At 35.5% G+C, this 20,529-nt stretch overlaps 1 protein-coding gene across 4 annotated transcripts; it reads left to right on the top strand.

The window, feature by feature from the left end:
• Nucleotides 1-11,107: 11,107 nt before the first annotated feature.
• Nucleotides 11,108-18,657, top strand: LOC112024799 (uncharacterized). 4 transcript variants are annotated; one of them, XM_065777469.1, is made up of 8 exons: nt 11,108-11,186; nt 11,609-11,898; nt 13,378-13,577; nt 17,047-17,332; nt 17,433-17,518; nt 17,650-17,741; nt 17,839-17,949; nt 18,039-18,657. In XM_065777469.1, the coding sequence occupies exons 1-8, from the start codon at nt 11,123-11,125 to the stop codon at nt 18,041-18,043; spliced, it is 1,134 nt and encodes a 377-aa protein (XP_065633541.1). In that variant the 5' UTR covers nt 11,108-11,122; the 3' UTR covers nt 18,044-18,657. The 4 variants fall into 4 exon arrangements, with proteins under 4 accessions (XP_065633541.1, XP_065633539.1, XP_065633540.1 ...); XM_065777467.1 differs by having other exon boundaries at nt 17,839-18,657; XM_065777468.1 differs by lacking the exon at nt 11,108-11,186 and adding an exon at nt 11,316-11,503 and having other exon boundaries at nt 17,839-18,657.
• Nucleotides 18,658-20,529: the final 1,872 nt, after the last annotated feature.

Raw genomic sequence — 20,529 nt, 5'->3', positions numbered from 1 at the left:
AATCCAAAGGTGTACAAGCGTCAAGTATAAGCCCAAACCATCGGCCCCTGCATGCTTAAGAGAATAGGGCCCAATATAAGGTCATGACCCATATCAATTTGGGGAACCAATGCTTGGTCAAGGTCCAGTACCAAGTCAGGGCCTACATGGGATAGTAACGGTAGTGCCTTAGGGGAAATTATTTATCGAGCACTATTTGGCAACGGGTGCAAGTTTCAAGAGAGTCACATCTGTCATAAGAGATGGGTCCCATCTGGTAAGGAATATATCCTAGATGGACATAAAAAGCAACTCCATCATCATGACAACCCCACTAAAGGAAGTCTATAAATATGGGCCAAAGGTGTGAGAAAGGGGGTTGGAAAATTTGGGAGGAGAGAGATATCGGAGAGAAAAAGAGTGAGAAACAACTAAAAATGAGAAGCTTAGTTCTAAGCTTGAGCCTCCTCCAAGAAGCAGACAGTGGGAAGGAAAATTTGGACTAGACCCTAGATTCCTTCATTTTTGGGCCGTTAAGTTGGACTCAAGAGGTTTTACCATTGTAAGAAACTCTTTACCTACCTCAAATAAGTAAATTGAGAGCCTAACCTCAAAGTCCATCAGGCATTTTGGGTTCGGGCACCACAAAAGGTATGTTCCTCAATACAGAATTTGATTCCATTACGTGAAACTGAAACATCTAGCACCTCTTGATTCCATTATATTTCTTCATATTGAAAAGAGAAATCACTACTGGGAGTTTTAGTAGAGTAAGAATGCTTTCATAAAACACCATGTCATTAGTCAAAAAAGTATATCTTATCAATTTTTCTTCATCCTCTTACATGTTTGATTTATGTTTGGAATTTTTCTTTTAATGAAATAACTCATTCATTCTTGTAATATTTTTAAGTTTTCAAGATCAACTAAGTAGAAGAAACTATTTTTCCAAATTTATCTAAAATTTAAAAAGAACAAAAAAAAAAAAAAAGAACCTTTAAAATTTATAACACTAAAAGATATGAATGAATGAAAAATTATGATACTAAAGAGTCTAATCGTATACACGAAGTGCTTGTGATGAATCTAGTAATATGTGTGTGTGTATTTATAGTTCCATTTTATTATTTTTCTTTTATAAAAAAGTTATAACTTTTAATTGGTTTGAAAAGTTGGAGATAATGTTGTATATAACCAAAAAAAAAAAAAAAAGAGGCACAAATGCACTTTTGGTCATTATATTTTGGAGTCATTTCTATTTTAGTCTCTTCATTTATATTTTACTATTTTTAGTCCTTAAAATTAAAAAACACGTTCCATTTTAGTCCTTATCGTTACTCACTTAACGGAAATATCATATGTGGTAAACGAAGTACACTGTTAGCATAGTAAATGATGACATGTCTATTAAAAAAATATTTTACTTTTAAAAATGTCACATCAGCAATTCAATTTAAAAAAAAAAAGCCACATCAGATAAAACAATTAAAATAAACTTCTGAATTTCAAAATTTTTTAATAGTAAAATAAATAAATTAAATTAAAATTTTTTTACTCCTTTCATTATTTTTTGGAAGAACATGTTTTTTTTTTTTTTTTTTTTTTTTTTTTTTTTTTTTGTGTTCTTCCCAAAACATAACTAATCATGTTCATGTTTTTCATATTCTTGGTAAATTAATCCTTATTTTCTTTTCTTTTTTTCCATGACTTTCTTGTACTTTCTTTATAACCAAACACATCAAAACTCATCGACAGTTAAACGAAAATAATATTTTATTGTCCATTTTCTTGGCAACCAAACCAAATTTTCAGTTTCACCCAAAAAAAAAAAAATTTTCCAGATCTGACAACCAACCAAATTTTTTATGTCAATCCTAAGATCTAAACATTTTTCACAAACCCAACAAATCCCCTTATACACAAACCCAACAAATTCTCTATCATAAGCCCAAAAAATTTCCTTTCACAAGCCCATATTATCCCTTTTCAAATTTATCAAAAATCCAAAACAAATATAGCAAACTCAACCCAAATAGAGAGAGAGTGAGATGAGAAAGTGAGGAGGGAGAGGATTCACATTCAATCCCAAATGGGTTTCAGATCTACCTAGAAACCCACACCACACACTACACACAGCCAAAAACTGACCCTCTACCTGCAAACACCGCCGATCCTACATAGATTTATCGCTAGCCGAGGACCCACGTCACACCAATGATTTGGAAGAACGAAAGAAAAAAACCATGGGGTTCCACCGAGAGAGAAAGAGAGAATATCATAAAAGAAAGAAGGAAAAAAAAAATACAAAGATGCGGAGAAATAGTGATTTGGGAAGAGAAAGAAGAAGAAATAAGGAAAAGAAAGAAGAAGGAAAGAAAGAAAGAAGAAAAAGAAAGAATGGGAGGTGGAGAAACTGAGAGAAAGAGATCTGGAGAAGAAAAAGAAAAGGAAAGAAAAAAATAAAGAAGAAAAAGAAACAAGTACAAACAAAAGCGCGCGCGCACATATCTAAATTTCACCCATTTTTTTTTAAAATTTTAAAATTGATATTTTTTTTTTAAGTTGGAGGTTGATGTGGATGCTAACGTGGCATTTTTCGATATTATTTTAATGGATACGTTAGCATTTACTATGCCAACAGAGCACTTCGTTTACCATGTAGGATATTTCCATTAAGTAGGTGACGGTAAGGACCAAAATGGAATGATTTTTTCATTTTAAAAACTAAAAGTGGTAAAATAAAAATGTGAGGACCAAAAGTACATTTACGTGAAGAAAAGAAAATGACAATTGATAGTGATAAACCATATTTCAAATATGATGTGTGACGAAACCAAAAATTTAAGTGGGCCACTCGTCAAAAGAGTTTTTATTTTTATTTATTTATTATTTGTTTACAGTATTCAAAAGAGCTTTGAAAGACTTGAAATAGTCAAACACTTTTCAGTCAAAGGAACACTATAGTGATGTTGGCCAAGGTTCCTCCAATACTTAAGTTAACACTTGCATAATATTATGTATTAAAGTTTTTAGTTGTTTTTCTTTCACACCTTGTGTTGTGAGTGTGATGATGCATTTATTCGAAATACTAGATTTTTTTCTCTCTTAAGAGAGTTGATAGTAGGGTAAAGGTTGTACAAGCATTGGTGCAACTGCTTGCTACACACCAACTTATGCCACAAAATATTACTTCAATTTAATTGGAGTATTTTATGGGTCAATATTTCAAATGAAAGTTTGTCAATATAATCACTTGCATTCATTACTTAGAGCATCCATAGTAGTGGAGTTAAAAATTTAGCTATTTAGTTCTACAAAAAGTTATTTTATCTATTTTACTTACACACATGCTGCAACAGTGGATCTATTTTAGCTTTCAATACAATAAAATAATATAAACATCACAATAAAATAATATATCATTTACAATAAAATAATATATTCCACTACCCAAAAAACATCCACAGTACCAACCATAACCACCTTTACCATCAGCCACAGCCACAATCATAGCCACAACCACCACCGCCAACAGTCCATAGCAAAAAAAAAAAAAAAAACCAACCGAAATCTCCAATCTATTTCCTCAACCCAGACCTAACAAAATCACCGATCACAAAAAAAATAAAAAATCACCAATCACAGAGCTAGGCTTCAGTGATGAGGACAGTGTTAGCGTGGTTTGATCAGCGAAAGAGAAATGGGTATGAGGCAGATGGGTCTGATCGGCGGAAAACCAAAGCAATGGGTTGAGGAAGGCAGCGAGGGCTGAGGAAGGCAGCGAGGGTTGAGGAAGGCAGCGAAGGCTTCGACGATGAAACCTAGGGCTTGGATTGACGATGAAACCCACGAAATCCAGAGAAACCTAGGCTTGTCGGCGTTGGGTGAGCGTTAAGATAGAGGATTAGGCAGAGGCGTGGATCGGCAACTTGGGGCTTGGGTTGGCTTGGGCCGGTGATGTTGAGCTCGTCGAAGGCATTGAGAGAGAGAGAGAGAGAGAGAGAGAGAGAGAGAGAGAGAGAGAGGCACGATGTGAGGTGAGAGTGACTGAAAGAGAGAGAGAGAGAGAGCCAATTTTTATTATTTTAATGGGGCCCTAGAGTAAAAGAAAAAATTTTAGCTCTCATGAACAATGCACATCTATCTATAGATGCGCACTGTAGCAATGGAATTAAAAAAATAGAATTAGCTCCACTACTGGAACATGATTTTGATGTTTGAGTAGCTAAAATATAGCAATATATCAATATAGCATCACTATTGTGAGTGCTCTTAGAATGTCATTTCTTTTTGCTAGGTATACTTAGTATGTCATTTCCAGTACCTCTCGGCTATCACTCAAACCCACATGCCGTTACTAGTCATTCTATTTTGTTGAAAGGATGGTAGAGTGAAGGGTGAAAAATGTTGGGAGGATAGAAATTTTGTTTACTTTCCACCATGTGTGTTTAGTTGAATGAATGGAGAAGTGGAAGAAAATAAATTAACTTACTAATATGCCTTATTGTAGTTTTAAATAATTGGGTAATAACTAATACGGCTAATAATGTATTTTTAAATCTATAAGACAATTTTTCGTTCCCATTTTCCTTCAAATTTGAGAGGGTAAGTCCTATGTGGAAAACACCCAAGCCTATCATTTCTCATCCACTGAACCAAACGAAAGAAAACTCTCACAATCCTCCTATTCTACTCCATAATTTTCTATCCTTGTTCTTTTCCACAAATCAAACAAACCCTTGAGTTACAAGCCTACCCATGAGCCATAAAAGCATTCGCATTGGGATTGTAAATGCCAAATGTAAGGAAAATTTGGCATTTCAAGCCCAAAAGAGCTCAGCATCCGGACTTCTAAACGGCTACTATTGTAAAAAATTTGGAATTGTGCTACAATGCAATTCTACATGTAGAATTGCATTATAGCTCAATCGTTAAAATATATATATATATATATAATTATTCCTCCTGACTCTCCCACTCTCTATACTCTGTCTCCCATGTCTCTCTCTCTCTCTCTCTCTCTCTCTCTCTCTCTCTCTCTCTCTCTTTAAGATTTCTCCCTCTCCCTTTGCTCTCTCTCAATGATTTCTCCCTCTCCCTTTGCTCTCTCTCAATGATTTCTCCCTCTCTCTTTTCTCTCCATCAGGCCACCGTTGGCCACCATTGCCCAGCAACGCCAAGCCCAAGCCGCATCTCTATGTTTTGCTCCGATGTGGCTTCGATGTTTTGCTCTGATGGGTTTGCTTCGATGTGGGTGTGGTTTGTGAGTTTCTTAATGGAGATTGGTCCGGCGTGGGTCGTGGCTCTCTCAAGTCCGGTGTGGGTCATGGGTCTTGAATCGGTGTGGATTGGCAGGTCTTGAATTGGTTGCGTTGGTTGGGTTTTGAATTGGTGTGGATTGTGGAAAGTCGTGGTGGCTCTGGGGCTAAGGATCGTGGTTGATCAGTGGGTTTGGAGTTCTGGGTTCTGTGGGTTTTTTCTTTTTTTCTTTTTGTTGTGACTAATGCTTAAAGGAAGAGGTGGGTTTGGTTTGATTTTGATTTTGATTTTGTGGGGTTCTATGGTTGCTGGAGTTGGGGGTTGTTGGGGTTTGTCTTGTTTTTTTATGTTGATTTTGTGGGTTGTCGCGATTTTGATTTTGATTTTTTTTTTTGGTGCTTGAAGATGACTTTGGTTTTCAACTGATAAAAATCAGTTTGGGTACTGAGTTTTGGAGATAAAAATTAGTTTGGGTATGTACTTGGTGGTGGTGGTAGCAGGTGGTTGCAAAGATGATTTGGGTTTTTGTTTTTGTTTTTATTTGGGTTTTGGATATACTATTTTATTGTGTAGAAATATTATTTTAATGTGCTATATTGTAAAATAAAAGTTGGGATGTTAGAGTATTGTATAAATGGTATTGTATAATTGATAAAGTAACTGTAGGGTTCAAATTCTTTACGTAAACCCAAAGACAATTAATTTGTAAAGTATGGGTCAAAGAACTAGAATTAGTAAGGGATTAATAACAATGGATCATAACCATTTCAACAGTGCATTCATCAGTTTGTATACATTGATAGTTTTTATCCCTCTCTTGTTTTTCTTCTCTCTCTTTTCTCTCCCCCTTCTTTCGGGGGTCCAATTGACAGGTGCTCCCCTCTATTATATAGTCACTCCTACCCTTATCTCCATCGTCCACGTGCTCTCCATCCATGAACTTGCTTAGAGGTCTTCTCCACATAAATGCGGCCAGAAAAGCTGTTGCAATGCATTGAATACGGTGGCAGCAGCCTTTCCCTCAGATATTTCCCCATCCTTATCGTTCCTGAATATGCTTTGAGCTTATCTTGATCAGGTGGAGTCCTCGGACAGTCATTCGGGCTTTTCCCCTACTCAATTAGTCTCCGATATCATATCAGAGCAAAACATCTTCCTCGGACAGGAGATGTCCTCCTCGGACTGGAGATATCCTCCTCGGACAACGATGATCCTTCATCAAGAGGATTCCACTCCTAGCTGAGCCTTGTCTTTTCCGCATCTCTCTTTTCGGATGTGAAACAGTCCTCTCGTGGGCATTCGGCCCATTAACTTGGGCCTGGCCCCCTTTTCCTCCACAGTAACTTTTTGAGATGGTAAAATAAGACATGATAGAATTTCTTGGTGTGAATACTCTAAGAGCATCCATATTGGTGGAGCCATAATTTTAGCTATACCAAAATCTACTTTATCTATTTTACCTTCCCACTTTACAAAATACATAACATTAGTGGTTTATTTTAACTTTTAACACAATAAAATAATATATTTACTCTAATAAACAATAATCACAACCACCACCACCACCGGTCAACCACCACTTCACATAGCCCACCACCACCACTACCACTACCCACAACCAACTCCTCCCCACCAGAACCACCAAAATCAGCCCACAAATCAACCCACAACCACAAAAATAAAACCCACGGCAACCTAATTTTTTATCTCTCACTTTTTTTTTGTTTGTTCTCCCTCTCTTCAACCTACAACCACCATCATGACACAACCAAAGCACAAACAACATCACGACACAACCAAACCACAACCACCATGACAGTAACTCAACCAAAAAACTAGCAACTAACTGATTAAAAAAAAAAAAAAACCTTGAAATCTCACCCTCAAGATACCTAAGCCAAGAGCACAAAATCAAAGAATCTCAAAACCCAAATATGTTATCCAAAGAGATCCACACAGCAACCACACACCACGACCCCAGCAACCCACCCACAAATCATTTCGGCACCGAACCCAACCACAAACCCAGCCATTGCTGAGCTTAGTCTCATCGTTTCAGCACCGAGATCCTCATCGAAATTGTTAACACTGTCGATCTCTCCATGGAGGAAGAAAGGGGGGAAAAAAAAAAGAGAAAGAAAGGGAGAAGAGCTGAAGAGGAAAAATGAATGAATATGTGTTTGGGAGAAGAAGATGAGAGTAAATACTATTTAATTGAAAAGAGAAATAAAATAATAATATTTTGGTATAGTTTTGAGCTACAGTGCACAACTAAATATAGCTGTGCATTGTAGCTCAAAAGCTAAAAATTTTAGATATAGCTCCACCAATGTAGCCCCAATTTTTAAGTTTGTGGTGCTAAAAATAGCAATTTAACTTTTTAGCACTACCAATGTTAATGCTCTAACAAAAGGGGTTAATGTCTTGTTATGCATTGGTATATTATATTTAAGTCAAGCTTTTATGCGAAACATGTAACATATGGCTCCATAGCCACCGATTTATGTAACAGTAAGTTTTTATTATTAGAGGTAATTACATAGTTGTTAGCCCGATCCAAAAAATGAAACAAACAACAAAATCAACTTGTGAAACTCAAAAATCACAAAAACAACATAGTTGTTCATACACCCCACAAACTAAAAGCACAATGAAAGACCCTTTAAACCCACAAAGTTTTGAGACCCCACGATTGGAGCAAATAGGAGAAAGGAGAAAAGAAATTTAAGAGCTTAGTATTAGTTCAATAGCTAGGAGTAGGACCCAAGGTAGTCAATATCGTACCAGTACTGGCCAGTATGTACTGTACCGGTATGTATATCAGTATCGAAATATCAATGTTTTGTACCGGTTTAAATACTGGCCGTACTGGCCAATTTCGGGTAATACCAGCTGGTACAAAAAAAAAGTTTTTTTTGTTTTTTTTTTTAATTTTGTAATTTTTAAATTTTTGTTAGGGCAGAATGGTCACTTATTTGCATTAACTTATTAGTATTATTTGTTTTCTTAGTATGCAATGGTAACTTTTAAGCTTTCTATTTTTTATATTGTGTTTTTTTTTTCTTCTTTTCTTTTAATTGATACTAAAGTCTAAAACCATGAATAATTAGTGTTGAATTGAGGAAATGTTTTATGGTAAACTTTTATATTTATTATAATATATACACACACACATACATATATATATATATATTTATAAATATAAAAAATAGCGGTAAACCTGAAATGGTACACTGGTATTGACCAGTATCCAAAATATATCGTATCACTGGCCAAACCGATACAGCCCCTGGTATGGTATTCACTCCCTTGGTAGGACCTGACTACTTGAATTCATGTGGTTATATAAATCATTCATGTTATTGTATATTTCACAAAGTATTACAAGAATGCATCACCAAATGGGAATCAAAGCAATTGGGAAAGTAAGGAATGATATATTTTCTTGCAATTGTAATTCCTATGATTACTTTGGAGTCAGCTTGGGCTTCTTGAGAGTTCCGGTGCTCCCGTGCTCATACAACAATTCCGTGAACCCTTCAAATTCATAAACAAAGAAACACGGGCTCAATATATTGTTAGGGAATTGAACAATATATTGCTCAATATTCAAGTAATTCATCACCACTATTGTTGTTCTTTTCTTTTCTCTTTTTTCCTCTTTTTCGTTTTTCAGGTTTTATTTTTTTGGGTATGTTCTTCATGTTTAAGATTTATGTGAATTGAGAGAGAGACCAATACCACTTTTTGATTTGGTTTCTCTTGCATTTTTGTGCTATTTTTTGTTTTGAGAGGAGAGAAACATAAAATTTGAGCAAAAATACTTATTTACTCTTGATTTTAACAGAGGTGGGTTACGGAAAACAAACGGAACATACCTTAGGTGGGTAAAGTGACACTTTTTAAACCATGAGTAGGCAAAGTGATTTCGAGCTAAATCGCAGGTAGGTTTAGTGTAATTACCCCTTATTATTATTTTTAAAATTTTTTAAAACATTTTTTTTTTTTTTGAGAATGTTCTTAAAACAGTTTAGGTGTCATGTTGTGTATTAGTTGTATAATACAAAAAGTCAATAATTAGCCCATGTTAAAGTGATATTTCATAATATAAGGTGTCATATTGTGAATAAGGGTTTAGGGTTCAAATTTCATTTACACTAAAATCAGTTGGAAATGTAATATAATGATAAAGAGAAATCATCATAGGGTGGGTGCAAAAGATTTAATTCCAATTTTATATACTCTGGTCTCATTCGACTATAAAATGAATCTACTAATTAAATTAGCACTCACACAGATTGCAACTTAATATCTATAAAGTCTTTTTAAAAAAGGGGTTTAAATATTTTTTGTCCATTGACACAATTATGGGCACATTTCACCACGCTAGCTAGGAAACTGATAATTCATGTCAAATTGGAAACTTGGATGAAAAATAAATATTGAACAGTCTTACAGGTTCGAACAACGAGTAAAACATTACTAGGTAATGCGCAGATAAAGAAGTCATTATGATAGTCCCCTCTTACCATTTTTTCGTTTTATTGAAACTATATCTCAAAAAAGGAAAGAAAGTAAACTAGAAAATTCGACCCACTGACTCCCATAATAGTTATAGAGCTTGGTTTCCCCTATTAAAAGTTAAAACAACAGCAAATTATAATTTTCTAACAGCAACATTTGCTTATTTTCCACATCTCCATGTTTTTTTTTTCTTTTGAAGACAGTCAGATACCATCTTTCATGAAAATTTCAACTACCATTCTTTTTCCCTTTCATGCTACATGAAACAAAGTCAATAATTTAATGGGCACAAAGAAAAAATCGGCTAAAGTTTAAATATATGGTTGCGTCTTGTGTCAGTTGTTTGCAACAGTACTAGAGAAGTTTTGAAAGTACTTTATTTATTTTGGGGAAGATGGAGGTGTAGAGCATAGTTATCATAATTGTACTGAATTGGGGGCTTTTTGACTATCTGTACTAAATTGGGGTTGAATTACCAAACCGGTGAACCAAACAAAATTCTGGTTTGGTATGAAAAGAATACCAAATTTGCAAGAAAATCGATCAAACAATGAAAAACTGACTATTGGGAATATATAGTGAAAAAGGTGCAATAAGCTTGGTTTAAGACAAAAAATGTAACAGATAATTAGCTTTATACCTTTATTATTAAAAGTAAAAAGGTAAAAGTAACAGGCCAAAATGTACTTACCATTATACATTTATTATTAGAAGTAAAAAGAAAGATAAATAGAGGTAACTGTATATTCATTTTATTCTCATTACATTTTCTCTCATTGTTTTTCCCAAATTTGGAGAGAACGAAATTGTAGGTCAGGTGAAAAACTCCATCCACCCAATTTTATTGAATAAAGTTTAGAGAGAAACTTTTTAAACTTCTCATATATTTCATTTTGAAAATCTAACTGTTAAATTTCATGTTCTTAATAAACATATTAAATTTTGTTCAAATCGGATGTTATTTACTATTCGATTAATAAACTTATTTTTTATACATAATTTTAGATTACAAAAATTTAAAATTTTAACATTTGTTTGATATCACAGTAACTGATTTTTAATTTTCTTGAAATCATGCAAGTATGAAAGATATAATAAAAACATGCAATCGAACGGTTGGATTTTCAAAATTCAAGCTCAATATATATAAAGATATATGAAGAGTTTGAAGGGTTTCTCTTTAAATTAGTTTGAAGAGAAACTTTATTCAATTCTATTTTCTCTTCCTTTTCACCCCAACCAAAAAATCACATTTTCTTTTCCTTTTTCATTCTCCCATATTCCATCATCTTTCTTTCACCCGACGAAACATAGGTTAAAGAAGAAGAAAGTCTTGTCCCATGAATTGAAGACCAAGCTAATGAGGGCCAATTTGGACATTTTAGAATATGAAAAAAAAAAATGTTCAAACTTCAAAGCATTAGGTAATGGCTAAAGCAAATTTCCTAGTAAAAACATTTTGTTCCACACCTTTTCATTTTTTATCCTTTCCCTTTCTTTTGAATTCGATCAAATCCCTCTTTTTACTCTTGCTGTATCTCTCAATTCCCAAATCCATTAAAAAAAAAAAAAAAAAAAAAAAAAACACAAAAGCATAACTGGTTCTAATGGCATTTTCTCTCTGACCCATCCAAAATACTATCCCCAAAAACCCCTCAAAAACCTCAAAAATACCATACCTGTCCCACTCAATTCAGCACTTTTGAATTCCCAATATTAGAAACCCAACCACCACCTACTAGTAGTGCTTCTAATTACTAATACTATTACTACCTTTCTTTTTTTCGTTCGCTCTATTCTGATCACTTTATTTTATTTTTGACCTCAAAGTTCGATTAATTTACAGTAATGTCCAACTCTGGCGGCTTCGCTCTGACTCGGACTCACGGCTCGGACCGGTTCTACAACCCCCCGGCGGTTCGAAGACACCAGCAGCTGCTTTTGCAGCAGCAGCAGAAAAGGCAGCTCCACAGCCAGAAGGAGGTGAAGCCCGAGACCCGAGTCGACTCGGACGAGTCGACATTGTCTAGGCCAAACTCGGTCTGCTCTGCCTCTTCTTCAAACGCTGATTCCACCAACTTGGATCGCCTTGTAGAATCGGTCACTCCCTTTGTTCCAGCTCAGTCCTTCTCCGAGGTACTACTCTAAAAACTTCTGTTTGGTTCCCGAGAATAGTTGAGAAAAATGTCTACACATGTATGTGTGTGTGTGTTTCACTGTTTAGTAAAAAAAAAAAAAAAAAAGCTTTTAGTTGGACTAGGAAAAATTGTTAGTTGTAGTGCTCGATTGGGTGTGGACTAAGATAGTGAAATATTCAGAATTTGAACTTGTCTAGTTACTGCATTTTTGTCACATTATACGATTGGTTTGTTGTGGTAAAAAAAAAAAGAGTCAAGTGATGTATGCTGATGTTTTGAATCTAATATTTCATTTTGTTTTTGATGAAGAATTAACCTCATTCGGGGTCTAAAAGAGTGAAATGTGGCCAGTGCGTTTGTATAAGCAGTTGGAAAACTATGTTTTGAGTTTAAAATGAGCATTTGTAAAAAAAGCTATGAGAAGTTGTGGTTGCAAAACAGAATTTGGGTTTTAAAAACGCTCTTTAATCTCCCAAAACGTCTAATGAGTTGAGTGGGATTCTATCATTTATTTACTTTAGTTTGTTGTTTTTTATTGTGGGGGGGGGGGGAGGAGGGTTGAAAATTGAAATGATGAAAAGTTAAATGAATTCAATTTCAATTTATTGCATTATTAGTCCATAAACTCTAGGGTCAGCTATGTGATACGTGCATCTGCGAGATGGTAAGCCTTTTGGTTCAGCAAGAACTTTTCAACCTGATCAAAAAGTTGCTGCATGCATGGGTTGTTTGAAGTTGAAATGAGTCAATTTTTTGAAGTTCTCATGGCTTTCAAATCTTCAGGTTCAAATTGCTCCTCAACCTCAATTGGGATTTAAAAGGGTCAAATATGACTGAGTTGAGTGGAATTCTATTGTCTATTTACTTTAATTTGGTGTTGTAATAATTACTTTGAGAAGGGATTTTTTTGGAGGGTTTTTTTTTTTTTTTTGGGGGGGGGGGTGGTCTTGAAATGATGAAAAGTTAAACTGATTGAATTTCAATATATTGTATTAGTCCCTAAACTTTGGGGTTAGGTATGGATCTTTCATAGACTAATCAAGTTCAGTCATTTATATTCTTCTCCGTCATTTTATTCTATCCAGCATCATACTATCTATCACATGCATTTCTTTCATTTGTTGTCTATATTAAGCAATTTAATGAAGAATGCTGGAGATCAAGTTTGTGTTTCTGGTTTCATTTGTTTAATTAGATGCTATGGTAGGATGCTAAGGAAACAAATGGAAGGAAGAGGAAACTGATTGCAGTCAATGTCTTCTGTTCTTCGTGTTTCTGAATAATGCTTCCAAAACCTAGGCCTATAATTTGTCTATTTTAGTTGGGTTTTTTTTTTTTCTTAGGCCATAAATTCAGGAGAATCTGAAATGCAAATTTTTATTTTGAAGTTTGAACAACAAAATTTCCTGTGCTTTCATTGCAACTAGCATCATTGTGTGCTTTTTAAGTTTTAACTGGTGGCTTTTTGAGTCCACAGGCAAGAATGAGGGGGCGGAGAAATCGTGAAGCTGACATACACTCATTTTTTAGTCTTGGCGATCTATGGGAATCTTTTAGAGAATGGAGTGTGTATGGAGTGGGAGTACCATTGTTATTGAATGGCGGTGACTCTGTTAAACAATATTATGTTCCATCTTTGTCGGGAATACAATTGTACACAGATCCACATAGGCTGAGGTGAGCCTTTATTCTTACTCCTTTTCAATTGGAAAGTTACACATGCACTTGAATCCTTGACCTCACCTCCATCCCATTATTATGAAAGGAGAAAGTACCATATGAGCTAGAGCTCATTGGCAACCATTATTCTTAGTCTTTGCTATGATAGTTAGCCTTTGGATAACTTCCTGATGTATATTGCTTATCATTCACTTACACAAAAAGCTGCTTCTTTTCCATTGCTGGTTGCTTATTTCGAATTTTCAATTGCTATTTATTTCTAGTGAGCACCGATGCTAGAGTAAGTTTTTCTCTATCTCGAATTTTTACCTTTATTACATATCATCTTTCATCGGTCCTTGGCCCCAACCACCTTATCATTCTGCACCCTAGTTTGCGGGATCAGCCTGGAGTGGCAGTTAGCTTCGTGTCTTTGTTCTTTAATGCCTAATTTTTGGCAAATTCTATTCTACTCCCCTCCACTCCCCCTCCCTCCCTCTCAATCCAAATGGACCATTAAAAAAATATAGATAAGTAATAAAATCATTTATTAGAAATTCAAAAAAATCAAGGCATCCTCTGTACATAAGAAATGTATTCAGACACCTACAGAAACAACATCAAAAGGAACGAGCGTCTAAAAAATCAACCAAAGTAGCCCAAGAATGGATATTCCAAATTGCCATCTAATCATACAAAGTGCGCAAAAAGAAAAACTTTAATACTTTATATCCAGCAAAGATTGCTCAACCCCCTTGAAAAGTCGTGGATTGCGTTCCTGCCAAATAGTCCACATAATGCCTAGGGGCTGCCTGGTATTCACTTTTGGCATGATTGCTGTTGTGGAGATGTGAGTTTCAAGGATGCTTTTCGGGAAATTTTCTGTTTGGACAAAGATAAACATGCTGCTGTGGCAGATTTAATGCAGCTATCCAAAGGGATTGTTTTTTGGAATGTGGAACTTTCAAATTCTTATCAAGTCTGGGAGATGGATTTACTGCAGTCCTTCTATACTCAGTCATATCCTCTGTACTCTTCCTGTTTAGTGCTTGCACTACTTTTTCTGATTCTGAATAAAGTTTCACATTTACTGATTGAAAAAAAGTCTACCAACTGCCCCTGCCAGCATGTCTACTACCCTTCGGGGCATAGATCAACTGAGATCAAAGAGATAGAAAACCAAGGACCAAAGCTGGTAGGAAAACTCAAAGTGAAGAAGCAAATGATCCAATAAATAACTAATTGCTAAAGAAGTAGTTTTTATCTTGTTCTTGTGTGATATATTGTACCTTGATTTTAGTTTATTTCATTGGGTTACATAATTGGTATTTTGATTATTGTTCTATTGCTGTTTGGCCTGGTTGTGTTGCTGCTTGTTGAAGTCCATTTTCCTTTTGGAAGTGCTTCTTGTTGAAGTCTGTCGATTCAAAGTAACATTCTTCTTCCTCTTGGTGCCAAAATAAACTGAGAGAGCAAGGTTTCAGTGACTTAAATTATTTATTCAGTAATAGCTACATGGAAACCATTGAATACCTCATTCATTCTTTAAAAGGGTTAAACACGTCTTCTGATTAGGACCCTAACAGTAGTGTTTAAACTCCAAGGAGAAAATTAAAACATTACAGAAGATATGATTAGTTTTTCTGGAAGTTTATGGAAGTAATTGATAACCTCCTCTTTAAGAACGAGCTAGTTTTGCTTAAACCTATACCTGAAAGTTAACTTGAGACCCTGGACACTAGACTGATATCACGTCATAGCCAAAGACTAAAAGGTCTGGCAGTGTTAAAGCCATCTGTCCACATTCTTTACATTTAAGTATTCTGTCATGAAACTAGGAGATAAGTTCTTTGACTTTTGTGATCACAATCATGTACTAGCTAAATCCTATTTGTTTGTAGTTTTAGCACTTGCTTATTCTGAAGGTGTTGTTAGATTGAGCCCAATTCGATTAATAACTGGAGGACTAAACTAGTGACTTGGTTTTATGACCTTTATAGTTTCTGGATATAGGCATTACAGATCTAGATATTGGTCTCTATCCAATGTGATGAGTTAGCATGCTTTTGTTTGCTACGGAATGCTTATTAGCATGAATATTTTCAAAGGATTTGCTAAATTTTCATGTGTTTATACCCCCACTGGTGTATTTGTGTAACTAACAAATTAAAAGGAATTGCATATTTTTCATCTAACAAACAATTAGTTTTTCATGTTTCCTTAACATGGTGGTTCTGAATAAAATAATCTTACTATGCATGATCTCTATTTGCTATCATATGGTCAAGCTTGATTCTTTTATATTTACGCTCCATTTGTTTTGACAAAAAAGTTTTCTTGGTGAAAAGCAATTTTTTGGGAAAAGGATTTGTTTTCCTATGTTTGGTTGTGACTCTAAAGGCAAACACAGAAACATTTTATGTTATTTGGTTTGCATGAAAAATCATTAATATTTCATGTAAGCGTGGTAGTGGTAGTGGTGATGATGTGGTTGCAGTGGAGGTGGTGATGGTGGCAACATCATAAGTGGTGTGGTGGTGGTGGCTGAGGTGGTGGTGGTGGTGGTGGTAGTGACGTTGGCGTGGCAATGGAGGCAGTGGTAGTGGTGGTGGTATTGGCAGCATAAAGGAATGGAGGCGGTGAGGGCACAAGGGAATGGTGGAAAACTTTGTGTGTTTGGATTGAATCGATTGGTCACTTGACTTTCATTTTTCGTTATACCAAACACTAGAAAACGCTGGAAATTTTTTTAGAGAAAAAATGTTTTTTATTTTTATTTTTTAATTGAAACAAACGAAATTTAGGGACCATGCCTGTTTGCAAGTTGCAATTATTATGTTTTAACAAATAAATGCCTAAGAGATACTTTCACTTGAGCGAAAAGAGAGGAGAAAAGGACTGATCACATTCTATAAATGACTTTAGAGAAAGAGTGTGTTATCAAAGTCCTTTCCAGCTGTGCCTTGTGCAGACATGTTGTATCACTTGTATGCAAATTACCTTATTTTGGGTAGATAATTTGGTGGGTCCAGAGTGATTTATTTCTTCTCTCTGTTGAGTTAAAAAGTTATTTGATCAAATCTTGTGTCCAATCAATGATGAGCCAATTCCTGCACTGTGTGTGGAATTAAGTAATATTAATGTAGGTAAATTAGAATTGTAAGATTACTCCACTTGTGTCTATGTTTACTTTTAGTGTCATATATTTTGTTCACAGCTGGTCCCAAGTCTGGAAAAAGGAGGAGGATTATGGTAGGTTGACAGCCAACATAAAATTTAGTCATTTTAATATGAATGAACCCACTCATAGTAGATAAGTTAGGACTTCCCCTAATACATTTGGCCGACCCTAATTAGTTTGTTAAGGATCCATAGCTGACCCCATTTTTTAGGACTAAGGCTTGGTGGTGGTGGTGGTGTTGTAAACAAGATTTGCAAGACGGGTGGTCCTTATATCTTGTAGATTTTTGCTCTGATGTTTAACCAGGAGGCCTGGTGAGGACAGTGATGCTGAGTCTTCAAGGGAGACAAGCAGCGCTGGCAGCAGTGACTGTGAGGCAGAAAGGCGAGCCAAAAGCATTGTTGATGGACTGCAGGGTCAGCACGATCTCATGAGCTTAAACAATCAGAGAATGAGCAGACTTACATTGAGAGATAAACCTCCCCTGAGTTCATCCGGTGATGAAACTGAGGTTTGCAGCTCTCCTGGGAAGATTGTATTTGAATATTTTGAACAAGAACAACCACATCATCGCCAACCTTTGTATGATAAGGCAAGCTGATTTTCTTTGAGATTTAAGTATTGTGCTTTGTCTCCATTCATTTTCTTTTGTTCTGACTTGGATGCTTGTCTATGTCTGATCTTACCTGCAGATTTCAAATCTTGCAACTCAATTTCCTGAGCTCAGGTTGTATAGGAGCTGTGATCTTTTGCCTACAAGTTGGGTTTCTGTGGCTTGGTATGCTTATTTCCACCACCCCCCTTCTCCCTCTCTCATTTAAGTACAGGATGTTGGCATTGTGATTGAATTGTTTTTTCCCCTAATTATATTGGGCTTTTCCAATTTAATGAATTGTAACCTGGTTCCAGGTATCCAATATATAGAATCCCTGTAGGCCCAACACTACAAAGTCTGGATGCTTCTTTTCTAACCTTCCATTCCTTATCGACACACTCCAGAAGTATCTCTCTCTCTCTCTCTCTCTGTTGTGTGTGTTTATCTGTGAACATCATACAATTTATGTTTTAATTTTAATATTTATTTTTTGACTGGTACAGCCAAAAATAAACCACAGTTTCATGCTTCAAGTGGGAGGAAGGTCCACAGGGTTGGTGAATCCTCAAAGATTTCTCTGCCTGTTTTTGGCCTTGCTTCCTACAAGTTGAGAGGTTCAATTTTGACTCCTGGTGGAGCCTGTGAAAGTCAGCAAGCAAACTCTCTATTGCAGGCTGCTGACAATTGGCTCCGGCGTTTGCAGGTTAATCTTCCTGATTTCCAGTTCTTCGTTTCCCACAACTCACAATGGAGATGATAGGGGGTATGGATTATAATGTTCTTCCATATGGACATAGAAGTTCCAGGTTGTCAGTGTTGGAATGAGATATGGTGAAAGTTAAATGCCTTTGCTTAAAAACACTCCTAAATAACAGCTTGGTTTTCAGCCTTGTCAGCCTTATTACCATGTTAGTTTCTGAATAGAAGCAGAATGGTCCATAAGAAGTTGAATGAGAAAGAAAAAGAGACTTGTGGCTTCAGTCAGACTTGGTCACATAAGGAATTCGGTGATGCAACTGGATGTTATTCAGGCCCGCAGGTGCACAAAGGGCTAGTAGGCACTATACGGCTGTTCTGTTGTATAAGGGTATGGCATGCAAAACTGCAAACCAACATTGGAATCAGATAGCCTCACTTGTTTTGTTGTGTTGGGGGCAGCTCTTAATTATATGATCTGGGTATGTTGGGTCATTTACTGACCCCATCTTTTTGTCCTTGCCTGGTGAATTTTGGAGAAACATTTAGCAATATTGATCGTAAACTCTCAGAAAATCTGTACTCTTGTCATCACATATAAACCCATACGAGTAGTTTTCGGAAGAGCCCCTTTCCTTCTGAGGTATTTTTTTGGTTGTTTCATTAGTTGTGCAGTCTGCACCTATTGTTGCTGTATATCTTTGTGTCTAGGCAGTAGTTACTATTGTCCCCCAAGGTGGGAGCAAATGAGCAGTACTGCACCTTTGCAAAGATTTTTTAAAATAATAACAATAATAATAATAATTATCTTTTATTAAGGGTCGGAAGGGGGAGAGAGGTGGGCTGGGGGTGAACTGGGGAGGGTGGGTTTTCCTTTTTGGTTTAACAGGTTGGCTCACTGAAAACCGCTCCAAAGGCAGAAGACGAGATCTATTCAAATTTTTTAGTAAGAAAAGCATAGGATTTCACCAGTTAATCTAGTTGCCTCTCAAACAATTAGCAAATCTAGTTGACACTAGTTGTCTCCCAAACAATTGATACATCCCAATTTTAAGGCCGGCCTTTTGCTTGGGGTACTGCACCTAGCATCCATTGTATACGGAGTAAAGTGGATGCTTAGGTACCTAGAGGCGAGGAAGGGCATGATAAGCAAAAATGTTTTGAAGAGTTGAAAATAAGCATAGATTCGGAGGTTCCCATCTATGTCAAAATTCTGTGCGCACTAAAAACTGGAATCCTATCATCACAAGATCACACCCGTGGACAAGTGGGAATTACATACAAGAGCCACCAACAAGGGTGAAATGCAATAGTCTATTAGTCAATTAACTTACTGCTAAGTAATATGTTATAGAGATCGCACTACTGCACAATGGGATTCAGTGTGTGGACAAGAGTCATCAACAAGGGTGAAATGTTCCATCACACTACCAGTCTATGTGATTTATGAGAAATCTAATGGATAGAAAGTAGAATAGTCTAATAAAGTTGTGATTTCATTTCCTTTATATATATAAAAAGGATGAAGTGTCATTGGACTATTAGTTCATTGACTTACCAATAAGTATTATGTTACCACTAATAAGCGACTTACTAGCAATTGCATTAATGTTATTTATTCAACAAAAAAAGAAAAAGAAAAAAAGATTATTCATTATGCATCCATTGAACATGGATAAATCTTGAAAGATTAATGAGTGTTAACTTAATTGGTCAATAAAGAATCTTATTCTTTATTGAATTTTGCTTTATTAATGAGTTTTAAGAGAAGAAAGATGCCCCTTCAAGGACACTCGGATGATGGAATCAATAGACTTGAAAGATGCGTCGTAAATCCAAATGTCTCAAATTTCATCCACCACATTATCGGTTTTTAGGATTTTCACTTTTTGAAATGTCTCATTAACAGAGAGTGGAATAGTTTGACCGAATTTAGTGACATCATTTTCTTATATAAAAAAATAAGAGAGAGAGAGAGAGCGAGAGAGAGAGATGATTAAAAATCTTAGTTGACCTACTATTAGCATGTGTATATCTCTAATTATGTTATATAAAGCACTTGCTCTTGCCATTATTATACAATATGAAATTTCATTATTTAACTAACCACACACTGATGAATATTGCCACAATTTTACTATTTTTGTACAATTATTTTCAATCATTCACTATAAATCAAATGTCTTACAAGTATCTTATTAGACGTTTTGTTATGAATGCTCTCTTAAAAAACGATTTGGATAGTTTATAAAGTACAGCTACGTACTTTTGCGTACATAATTTTAATGGTTGTCCTTTTTCTAACCAAGAAATTGAGATTGAAATATTTATGTTAAAAGGTTTCTTACAAATACAGTATCAATTCTCTGTTGGTGTTGTTTTATGGTGTAACTCCAAGAATAGAATTTTGTTTCATCATTAGTAGTGTTCATTTTATTTTATTTCACTTTATGTTGATGCAGAGGCTACCGGCAAGAAAGTTTGGGAATGTATGCAAG

This window comes from Quercus suber, unplaced genomic scaffold (assembly GCF_002906115.3).
Source record: "Quercus suber isolate HL8 unplaced genomic scaffold, Cork oak 2.0 scaffold_156, whole genome shotgun sequence".
Classification (NCBI taxonomy): Eukaryota; Viridiplantae; Streptophyta; class Magnoliopsida; order Fagales; family Fagaceae; genus Quercus; species Quercus suber.
This window is presented reverse-complemented; position numbering and strand designations above follow the sequence as displayed.